The sequence below is a fragment of the Lytechinus variegatus genome, chromosome 1, assembly GCF_018143015.1.
Source record: "Lytechinus variegatus isolate NC3 chromosome 1, Lvar_3.0, whole genome shotgun sequence".
Taxonomy (NCBI): Eukaryota; Metazoa; Echinodermata; class Echinoidea; order Temnopleuroida; family Toxopneustidae; genus Lytechinus; species Lytechinus variegatus.
The window spans coordinates 69,503,800-69,515,115 of record NC_054740.1 but is presented as its reverse complement, the minus strand read 5'-3'; the positions used below and the strand labels follow the sequence as shown (position 1 = coordinate 69,515,115).

Here is an 11,316-nt window from a genome sequence, read left to right as displayed (position 1 = left end):
ATATATATATATATATATATATATATATATATATATATATATATATATATATATATATGCCAAAATATTTCAGTCATCCCCCACCCATCTCCAAGGATTTATGCCAGTGTCTGTCTGATCTACGGTTAATGGTTCCTAATTCTTCATTTTCTTTTTCATCATATACTGCTGAAAAGGGACGGTCGCACCTGCCCTTGTAACAAAGAAGGTGATAACAGGCCGAAGTAATTTAAGTAATTCTGAGTAGAAATTATGTGCATGAGCAATAACGCCGAGTGGGCATTTCCCCCAAATGTCCGAAAAGTCCGCTATTTAAAGTCAGTCTATTAGTACATAGTCCAGATGGGCAACTTCCATAAGATATATCGGCAATAATTCTTGTCTCGACACTTTCAAAAATTCACTGAAAACCTGCTTTAAACTTTTAAGTAATTATAATTGTTCTCACTTTTTATTTATCTTCTTATTCTTCTTCTTCTTCTCCTCCTCCTCCTCCTGCTCCCCCTTCTTTCATTTGCTGCGCTATGAGCATCTTTTTATGATGGATAGTCCTAGGCTATCGGTGTATGTCCATATCATGCAGGACTAAAATTTATTCTCTTTTTATAAAATGTATTTTACTCTTTTGCATCATGTTTGCGCCCACCAAAGTGCCACTCCGGAATTCCCCTAAACACTTTTAGATATAGGCTTTGAGTCAGTGGCGTAACTACGAGGGGCATCATGGGGGCACGTGCCCCCCCCAAAAAAAAAAAACGGACAAAAGAAGAAAAAGAGGGAAAAGGGAAGAGAAACGTAGTGGGAAAGAAGAAATTATTGTTCATTATAATGTTATATTGTGATGATGTTATGTTATATCACATCAGAATATTTTATAACTTTATGAATTTGGTCAGGACTTCATTGTTCCTGGTGCTCGCATTGTCTGTTTAAAATGTTAAACGAGATATATTCTCCTGTTGTACTAAAACTTCCGTTTTCAAGTCAATATACACCAAATACATTTCCTCGCACTTCGAGTTGTTATTGTTTTATGTAATGACATATGCTTCTTTTTCATGACTACTTAAAGTGATTACCCCATTCTTGATAGTCTTAATACATAACATTTCCTATCCGTGCTCACATTCGCATTAGTGGATTGGTGAGATATGTCTGGTCTTCATGAATTCCTAAAATCAGTCCTTAAAATGTCCCATTTTCTGATCTGAATATCAGTTTCAGCTCCATCATTTGGTTAGTGAAATACTTATGGTCTTATTGAAATTCATAAAAACAAGCCTTATAGAATTTCCCTCTTCAGGTCTGGTCTGAATTTCCTAAATTTTTAGCTCGTGCTTTGTGCTTGCAATATTTGATTAGTGAGATGCGTATGATAATCATGATAACAATGACTGCAAAAAGTAATTCATGTGTTTAGATGTAATTCTAACAAAATCAGCGAGTGATTGGCACTCATATTAGATAACTATGGTGAGATATGTATACTCTTAATGGATTACTAAAAAAATAGTCCTTATAATATCGCTGTTTGGGGTATATACAAAATTTCAGCTTGCGCTTCGCGCTCCCATCATTTCGTAAGTGAAATACGTGTGGTTTTAGTGAATTCCTACAAACAAGCCTTAAATGCCCCCCTTCGATCGGGTCTGAATTTCCTATTTTTTTTCATTAGTGAGGTGCGTATATAATCATAATTACATTGTTTACAAGTGCTTTATATTTTTAGCTGTAATTCTAACAAGGGCACTCGAATTAGATGACTATGGTGATTGGTGAGATAATCTTAATGGATTCCTTAAAAAAATATTCCTTAAAATATCCCTGTTTGGGGTATATACAAAATTGTCAGCTCGCGCTTCGCGCTCCCATCATTTGGTAAGTGAAATATGTATGGTTTTAGTGAATGCCTACAAACAAGCCTTAAATGCCCCTCTTCGGGTCTGAATTTCCTAAATTTTCAGCTTGCGATTCACGATCTCAATATTTGATTAGTGAGATGCGTAGACCCTATGTTAATCATAATACAATGTCTACATTGCAAGTGCTTTATGTTTTTAGATGTAACAAGGGCACTCGAATTAGATGACTATGGTCATAATAAGATATGTATACTATTACTGGATTCCTAAAATATAGTCCTTAAAATGTCCGTTTGGGGTCAAATTTCAGCTCGCGCTTCGCGCTCGCATTGTTTGTTCAGCAAGACAGGTACATGTATCATGATTACAAAAATTTGCTTATAATGTCCAGTGGCGTAGCTACGGGGAGGCCTGGGGGGGCACGTGCCCCCCTGAGATTTGGTGTGCCCCCCCAGGTGCCCCCCCAGAAAAAATTGGCAGAGCAAAAAAAAAAGAAAAGAAAAAAGGGAGAAAGCAGAAAGAAAGAGGAAAAGAAGAAAAAGAAGAGGAGGAAGACGAGTGAATGAAATAATGTGAGGGGAAGACTTGCAATTAAAAAAATATTTTCATGTTACTATATAGAATTTTTGCTGGCGCTTCGCGCCATAATTGCCTGTTCGATGGGATTCAATCATATCTTGCTCAATAGGCTGATGTGGAGCAAGTTTTGAAGTCAATATGCAAAACATATTTTAGCTCGGACATCGAGCTTTCATTATTTTTTTTCATTTACAAATTTAAGTGCTCTGTAAAATGTCCGTTTTATGGTCTACATATCAGCATTTTAAGCTCACGCTGCGTGGTCACATTGTTTGATTTGCCAAGTTTATATTGTCTACGTGTATTCCATAATGTTCCATTAAACAAATGTATTCAGAATGCCCAGATTTTAGGTCTAAATATAAAACATGCGCGATAGCCTGCATGTTCTTTATATTATCCAGTTTTACATCAGAATATCAATAATTGTCTGCTCACGCTTCACGATCGCATTATTAATGATACCCAATTGACTATATCCTATTTATGACTTACAAAATATGAATAGAGTGTCCTGCTTGTAGGTCTAAAATCTCAATTTTCTTCCTCTCGTGCTTCGCGCTCGCATCAATTGTTTAGTTACATACCTATCCCATTAATTAATACAAAACGTGTTTAGAATGACCTTTTTTTTTAGGTCGGAATGTCAAAAAATTTGCTCGCGCTTCGCGCTCGCATTATTGAAATATATACCGTCTTCGTGGTTAACTGTAAGCAGTCCTTAACAGGTCTCTTTTCGATAATGCTAGAACTGTTGATAAAAATTCTGTTCGTGCTTGGGGGTACATACGAATTATCTTGTTCAGGATCACATATAACATTGCCCAGAAAATTAGATTTTCAGGAAAAATACATTAAAGTAAAAAAATTGCTCGCGCTCGCACTTTTATAAGGCTTATGAGATTATTTTATGTTTATGTTCTGTTATAAGAATAAGAAGTGAATGATATTTGTGAAGATAATTTCTGGCCTGGTCCCCTATTGGCGAAAGTCAGATCCTCCCTTGTGGACACATAGACACACACCGGAAAATGGCCGGTGCCCCCCCCTGAAAAATCAAGGACCCCCCAGTGCCCCCCCGGGAAAAAAATCCTAGCTACGCCACTGATAATGTCCCATTTTAGGTCTGAATATCAAAAATTTTAAGCTCGCGCTTCGCACTCGCATTATTTGATCAGTGAGCTAGATAACGCGTACATACCGTATCCGTTTAATGACTCGGTCCTGAAAATGTGGTATACGTGGCAACTGAGCGCGCTCAATAAGTGACCCACGGTACGCCACTGCTTTATATTTCATCTTCATTTCATAAATTTTAACTTTCGAGATAGGCTGCATGCAGAGCCCAATAGGCCTTTTGCAAAAGAAGAACTGACCCCGATCACATGCGAAGGAACGTCACGGAAGAAAGAAAAGTAATCTATCTTGACGCTCAAAGCTCTGTGGTAATCACGTCAAGATGGCGACGCCCACGACCACGAGACAGCTTCCTCAAAAGAAGTTTTATAGGCAGAGGGCACATTCGAATCCAATGTCAGATCACACTTTTGAATAGTAAGTAAATTTAAAGAAAATTTACATGGCATTGATCAAAGATACTTTCTTTTCAGCTCAGGCCAGGTTAGACACCGCTTGATCTCGGTCCCATATATTCAATTTTACGTTGTCCCTGGCTTTCTCTCATCTCAGTCTCAGAGAAAGGGGTATTAACCCTCAGGGAGCTCCGGCCCGCGCCCGCTTTGATCAGACACTAATTGAGTTAATATTAAAGTTTATGCAGTTTCTTTTTATTTTTCATTTCTTTTTTTCCTCTTTTATTTGTTTTGTTTGGTTTAATGATCATGATGATTAAAATATTGATGTTTTTATTGCTTGTGATTTTGTTTTGTTCAATAAAAACATTGAAATTTTTTTTTTTAAAGTTCATGCAGTTTGGAAAACACCCTGTTGGTACAAAAGGACCTTCAGAGGTTAAATGTCAGTCCAGTGTGTAAATATATAGGTGAAATGGATTTGTTTTAAATTGCTAGCTCCATAGCATAGTACAGCATTGAAAATTCTTACCTTCTTTTTTCTCCAGTCCTTTGAATCCATCTGAAATGGATTGGAGCCAATACTACCCATCTTCTCTCCTTGATGCCAAGTGTAAAGTGGAATTCCTGGATATTGGATGTGGATATGGGGGTTTATTGGGTAAGATCATGGTATTAATGAATTTAGTTGTCGTCTTCACCTTTTTCTTTGCATTTCTTCAGAGACACTAACTTTCCAACTTATGGCGGGAGATCTCCCACTTTGTTCCATTTCACAAAATCTCCCACTCTCAAGCTACTTTCCATAGCTTCATTTTCTTATGTTATTTTGCTTCTGCATCTTCCATTCACATTATCGATGCCATTTATTTGCAAGATTACTGTTCATGTTGATATCAGCAGCAACATCATCATTCCCATTGGTATACACTCAATCAATGAACAAGGTTATACAGTACTCAGTAGTAAGTTAATAGAATATCTCTCTCTTATCAATTTTTTTTTTGTAATTGACACTTTGTTGTAACCTGTTCTTTGTCAATTTTGTCTACAGTTTCCCTGTCACCACTCTACCCAGAGAGCCTGATGTTAGGTATGGAGATTCGAATCAAGGTGTCTGATTATGTGCAGCAGCGCATTGAGGCATTGCGACAAAATCATCCAAATTCCTATTCCAACATTGCATGTATTCGATGCAACGCCATGAAACATCTCCCAAATTTCTTTGAGAAAGGACAGGTAAGCATTAAGGCTTAGCCAATTACATCCTACCAGTAGTTATAGTTAACGGGGGGAAAATTGTTTTCACAGTCCCCAGGCTTGGTTGTTAGAATCAGTATGCAGGTTTCAGAGTGCATCATGTATCTATGGAGCATTATGATCTAGTGCAGGGGTTCTCAAACTTTTTCTTTGTTGGGCCAGATGAGACTCGAAATAAACCTGAAAGGGCCAGGGTGAAGTGGATACCTAGAAAAAAAATGTGCACGAAGTGCGAAGACCCTTGCGGCCGGGGTCCTACATGCTTTCTGGTGCAATCTCGCCCTTATGTTGGGAGAATTTAATCCAAAAAAATTATTACAGTTTCATATGGAACACAGGCAAAATTAGAAAAGATTTCAAAATACAGTGAGAGTCAATATAGTATAGACAAAAAAAATTGTACTTTGTAAAAAGGAATGTAGATTGTACCTAAGTCAATTTTAACACATACCTGGAATTTAAGAGACAGATAATGTTTTGAAGTAGGCCTATCATTATTTTTTGTAGTCAAAGTAAATTGGACAACACATTGGCTTTGTGCTCAATTGCGGCAAACTGAATGCATATTGTCTGTCCATTCTTCATGGAAAACACAATTTTCAGCATCCTTTACTTTCTTTGCAGATTTTGATGCCATCTTGACCTGGCTTCAAATTAATGATGACTAAATTAATGATGGGCCGTAGTTTAAGAACCCCTGATCTAGTGGATCTGAATCTAGTCTTTAAACAGAGGGCCATGGCTCAAATTTCAGCCATGGCATAATTTCCTTCAGCAAGAAAATGATCAAAATCTTGCTGCACTCAACCCAGGTGAGGTGAATGGGTACTGACTACCCGTCAGGAGTAATTCCTTAAATGCACCCAGCACTTTTCAACAGCTAGAGCTCAAGCCAGGGTGATGTATCTATAGGCAGGTAGATAATTAGCATTATCATGATTATTATGTTGTGGGCATGTTGTTTGTTCTGAAGGGGACCACCCAAACTCAATAATTTGTTCTTCTAAGACATTCTCGGTGAAGACCGTAGGTCTGTAAAAACGCTGAGTTTCAGTAATCCTTTTCTGGACTGAGCATATTCATGAATGAATGGATGGTGTACTGTGAAGCCTCAATACGGTTTCATTCTTCATTGTGGAAACCCTTAGAATTTACCTCAAGGATATTAGAACTTCTGTTTAGTGTCCTGATTATTTATACTATTCTTTCATTCCTACAATGTAGTCATGTTGATCTATTTTGAGTAAATGTCATTGTATTCATTGCATATATTTTTTTCTATTATTAAGGAATAGTTTCTTTTTTCTTCAATTGTTAGTTGTCAAGGAATATTCATGTTCATGTTGTGTTTCCAATTTGGGGTAACTATTTTTAATATCTGAAGGCCTGGTAGTGTAAAGAGTGCCATTTCTTATCTGTACTTAACCCTTATTTGCTGCATATTGTCTTGTCTTTTGTTTGTTTTTCAGCTGAAGAAATTATTCTTCCTATTTCCTGATCCTCATTTCAAAAAGACCAAACACAAATGGAGAATCATCAGTCCAACTCTTCTTGCAGAATACGCTTACGTCTTAGGAGAAGGGGTAAGACTACCTATTTTGTTACATGATGTTTTATGGGTATGCTTGTGATGTCATAATAGAAAGCAGATTCATTCCAATTCCAAACGACTTACCATTATTTTAAAACAAATCTTACTTGTTGTATAAGAATGTGTGATCGTTATCATTATTGTTATGGTTCTAGACGGGCTTGTACGCTGATTCTGCAGCTTTCATATCTGCTAAGGATGAACCATTTTTCTCCCAGCTCTCATTTATTTTTTTAATTCAAAAGAAAATTATTTCGACTTTTATACAGGGCCTGGTGTATACAATCACTGATGTCAAGGAGATGCATGAATGGATGTCACATCACATTGAGGAACATCCTCTATTCCAGAGGTTATCAGAGGAAGAGATGGTGAGTCAATGAAAAATAAATCTGTTTTTGTTCCTCAAATTGGTAACCATTGAGTACATGTATGATGGCTCAAGTCCATGAAGGTTCATTTGGAGTAAATAAAGAAAGAACCCCCTCCCCTCTTTTTAAGTGCAATGAGGAGTTTGGTGAGGTTTTAATTCATTTTAGACACTTGTAGGTTGAATTCTAGTATATGTCAGCGTACATGTAGATTGCTCACTAAAACATCAATATTCTATGTTGAACTCGGTTTAGCGAGATATAAGTTTGAGTTGTTCACATTTTCATATGCTCAATTGTTAATTTTTTATTTATTTGCCTACTTTGATTTTTTTTGTGTCCATCACATTGCCAATTTAGAGTGTGTATTGATTAATAGCCTAAATTAAATTGGCAGGTACCTGCCTTTGATGTCAAAGGTGATTGCCACCTGACTCTTTTTTTAAGATGCAACCGGCTGCATTTTGAAGTTGCTTTCTACAACTGTATTCCCTAATAATCCTGTTTATCCCTCAAATGAAAGGCAAATGTTTAAAATAATGTTGTAATGCCATACAGAGATTGAATATGTATTAAGTAGAACTACCTTTAACCTTTTTTTCAAACACTGCTGGGTATTTTTCTACTTCAAACCCAGCTCAAAATCTTTGTGTATGAACAAATATTTGGTCCATTCAGATGGGCTTGACCGGCCGCCTTCATATTTCAGAATGTGCTCAAAGTACTCAGAGTGCAATTCAAGTATACATTAGGCCCGTTTCGGGTACACGTGTACATGTGTACACGCACGGTCAAGTCAGTGCACGTGTACTAAATTCCATCACCGTGTACACGGTAGCATCTGCATAAACAAGCTCACAGCCTCACATTAAATCTTAGTTCTCAGACACTGCACATGTTTTAATTACTAATATGTCAACATATTTCAATTAATCCAGAGTGAGTTCACTTCCAAAATCGCCAATTTAATCCACATTCTTTCTGGAGACTCACGTTTTTGTACCACGAAATCGGCACGAAAAGGGTCTGCTCCGGTCTCAAAAGCTCGAAAGCGTTGCTCAATCACACTCAGTGTCAATTTGAGAATCACCAATTGCGATAGCGATCATCGCTACAACTTACGTGTTATACGCTCGCACACAAGCCTACAAACAAACGCTCTTCAAATTGGCAACATAATGAAAATTAATCGATAACTTCAGTTACACTTATTCTGCAGCGATCTGTGCATGCATGTACGGTACAGTATACAAAATGCGCATCCACCGAGCGTCGGCGATAGCTAGGGCCCTGCACTGATTTTCTTTTGCATTCTTTATTAATTTAATGCGCTGCTAATCCGAGTAAACTTTTAATTTGCACCAATTTTTGTGGATTGATACTTCAAACTTCTCAGGTAAGCTTTAAAACCGTGACTTAGGCTATATAGACCCCTTTTTATGACATATTGATGCGGGTCCGTGTCGACATGAAAACAGAACTTGCTCTCACAGTGTTTACAACGTGTACACGTGTACACGACCGAAAAAACACGCCGTGTACACGTGCATCAAAAATGGACTTTCGAAACGGGCCTAGTATACATGAATAGGTTAAAAATTTCATCAGACTGCATTTTGCCACATTATTCTACTGCTAATAGGAATGGGTATTAGTAAATCTCAGCTTGCTTGTAATGGAATATACATTCCAGGCCAAAGATTTCGCTATGGTATTTAGGGATGGACTGTATACACGGAAAAGGGCATTTTGAACAAATAGAAATAGTAATTTTGGTATCAAATCATAGAAACTGATTCAGAACACAACAAAACACAGCATATATATTTTATTCAGTCTTTTGGGCCTGATGTTACCATCATGGTATGATAAGTGGTCCACCACGACAATATGAAGTCCATGGAATGGGCAGTCCATCCATACCAAATATAACCAGGGGCCAGAGCCAATTGCTCCTGGGACTGAAACAGGGTTTGCCCCATCACAGCCTGTATGGATTAGGATGCAAGGTTGTTGGCAGGCTAGATGCCACACTACTAATCATGACTTCTAACCTCTCCATTTGAATAAACAGAAACAAAAAACAATTGCATTTGACATGCATTCAAAGGTGGAGACTTGAAAAAAAAATATACTTGCATAGTTAGTCTGTTATTCAGCTTAAAGTAAGCTCGATTCTGATAATATCCTTATTCAGCAGACCAAGCACTACAGGTGCAAGTAAACTTCCTCTATCACCCAAACCATCGGCCATTTAGCTTAATCCATTCAGAGGCTAAATGAAATATTCACATGCACCATAAACATTAAAGTTGATACAATTTGATATGATAAGAAGGACAGAATACTTCTAACATTCTTTTTAACGGTTTCGTAAGCTCATTCCAAAGGAGTTCTCTCTGTGTGTCAATGAAAATGCTGAATCAAAAGTAAAAGAAAAATTACAGGCCTCATATTATTGTGTAATAGATCTTTTTTTTCAAAATACACTCCTTGAGAGAGATTTATTAATTCCTTATCTTATATACATGTAGTTGGACAAAAAGTAAAAGCAATGTTAGAAAAAATAATCAATGCGAGAGTAAAATATTCTTTGTATCCGTGTAGAATATGGATCCGATCGTCAAGGCACTCTATGAAAGCACAGAGGAAGGTCAGAAGGTCACCAGAAACAGTGGAGAGAAATTCCCTGCAGTCTTCCGAAGGATTCCGGATCCTTGGACCCTAACTACTTCATAACATTAAACACCTAATGCTCCAAACAAGAGGTTTATTTCAACCTGCAATGATTTGACAGGTTATAAGGAGAATATCTTCAATCCCTCCATTATAATGGCATGTCAGAATCAGACAACGTCTCTCTTGGCATTTAGCAGCATCACTAAGCCAAGAGAGGATTGCTAGGTGCTGACGTCCATGTGCCCTCTTTTCTGCAATAGCACCAGTAAGGGCGAATGCCTTTAAAGACTGTGGCCCAAGAACCATATTTCTTCAAACAATGCTTTGAAAGGGTATAAGGAGAAAATCTTGATGAAGGAAAATGGGATTCAATGCATAGATTCTCCCATGGCTGTTGGATCTTTAAAACATGCTCTAGAATTTTAATGAGAAAGGAATTCACTTCAGTTTAGTCACCAGACCTGTTACGATACTGCAACAAATAACAATAAATATTGAGTGTTGAATTTCCTTTTTTTTATTACAGGAAATTGATTATACATTAACAATCATAAATAAAACATATATAAATATTGATCTTACGTCTCTTGAGATTGCGATAATAATCCAAATGTTAGTATCCAGATAACAGTCCAAGTTGGCTGACGAAAATTCCTTAATGATGGCGATGATGAAACTGATGTTGAAGTATGATGAATAACAAGAGTCACTGTAACGAGTTGAAATGTCCGTGAAGACGATGTTGATGATGATTAACAGTCAATTTCAGCAATCCATGGGTTGAAAAGCGTTCATTAAACAGGTTGATGATCTCGATGAGAACTGAGAATTTCTCTTTCAAAATAACTGCAAACAGTTCATTGATGGCATGCAAATAATTCCACAGAAGAATAATAATCCTGGTGGAAAGAAAGTCTGCTCTGACATAAAGTCTGGCGTGAAACTCTGAGTTCTGATCTGATATGATGATGTCCTTGAAGAAACTACAGCTATATATGCACATTTCAACTATTCTAGAACATTCTAGTATTCACTATTCTAGAAGCTTCTATTATTGTCTGATAAAGAACATTCTGCCAATTTCTAGAGCAGTCTACAATTAGAACACTCTTGAATGACCTCATTGAAATCAACAGTGTCAACAAAATACCTAAGCCTATTGTTCATTTCCACTACCAATACAAGTCTATTATAAAGCAATCTCTATTCAGAAATAACAAAGAGTATTCAAAGATTAGTGTCCAACAAGGCTGTAGTGGAACATTCTTGATCATTCTATGCTATAAAATATCCTTAAAGAGGAAATAAGTGAATGTAATTGCTTTACAATTTTTCTTATATGTAACAGAGGTGTGTTGCATGTCTTGTCTTTTTTTTTTTTAATTGATTCTCACAATCAAATCTTTCAGTTGATTATTATGGCAAAGTTGAAAATTGACTGT

General features: G+C 36.9%; 1 protein-coding gene across 1 annotated transcript; it reads left to right on the top strand.

The window, feature by feature from the left end:
* Positions 1-3,746: 3,746 nt before the first annotated feature.
* Positions 3,747-10,224, top strand: LOC121421274 (tRNA (guanine-N(7)-)-methyltransferase-like). Its single transcript, XM_041615942.1, has 6 exons — positions 3,747-3,995; positions 4,522-4,634; positions 5,028-5,212; positions 6,703-6,816; positions 7,094-7,195; positions 9,803-10,224. The coding sequence occupies exons 1-6, from the start codon at positions 3,901-3,903 to the stop codon at positions 9,932-9,934; spliced, it is 741 nt and encodes a 246-aa protein (XP_041471876.1). The 5' UTR covers positions 3,747-3,900; the 3' UTR covers positions 9,935-10,224.
* The last annotated feature ends 1,092 nt before the right edge of the window (positions 10,225-11,316 follow it).

What these genes read in the sequence shown, in the direction of transcription:
- LOC121421274 (XM_041615942.1), top strand. Translation starts at nt 3,901, where the DNA reads ATGGCGACGCCCACGACCACGAGACAGCTTCCTCAAAAGAAGTTTTAT. An exon ending in ATTTCTTTGAGAAAGGACAG is followed by an intron (nt 5,213 to 6,702) that starts GTAAGCATTAAG and finishes TTTGTTTTTCAG; the next exon opens with CTGAAGAAATTATTCTTCCT. An exon ending in GGTTATCAGAGGAAGAGATG is followed by an intron (nt 7,196 to 9,802) that starts GTGAGTCAATGA and finishes GTATCCGTGTAG; the next exon opens with AATATGGATCCGATCGTCAA.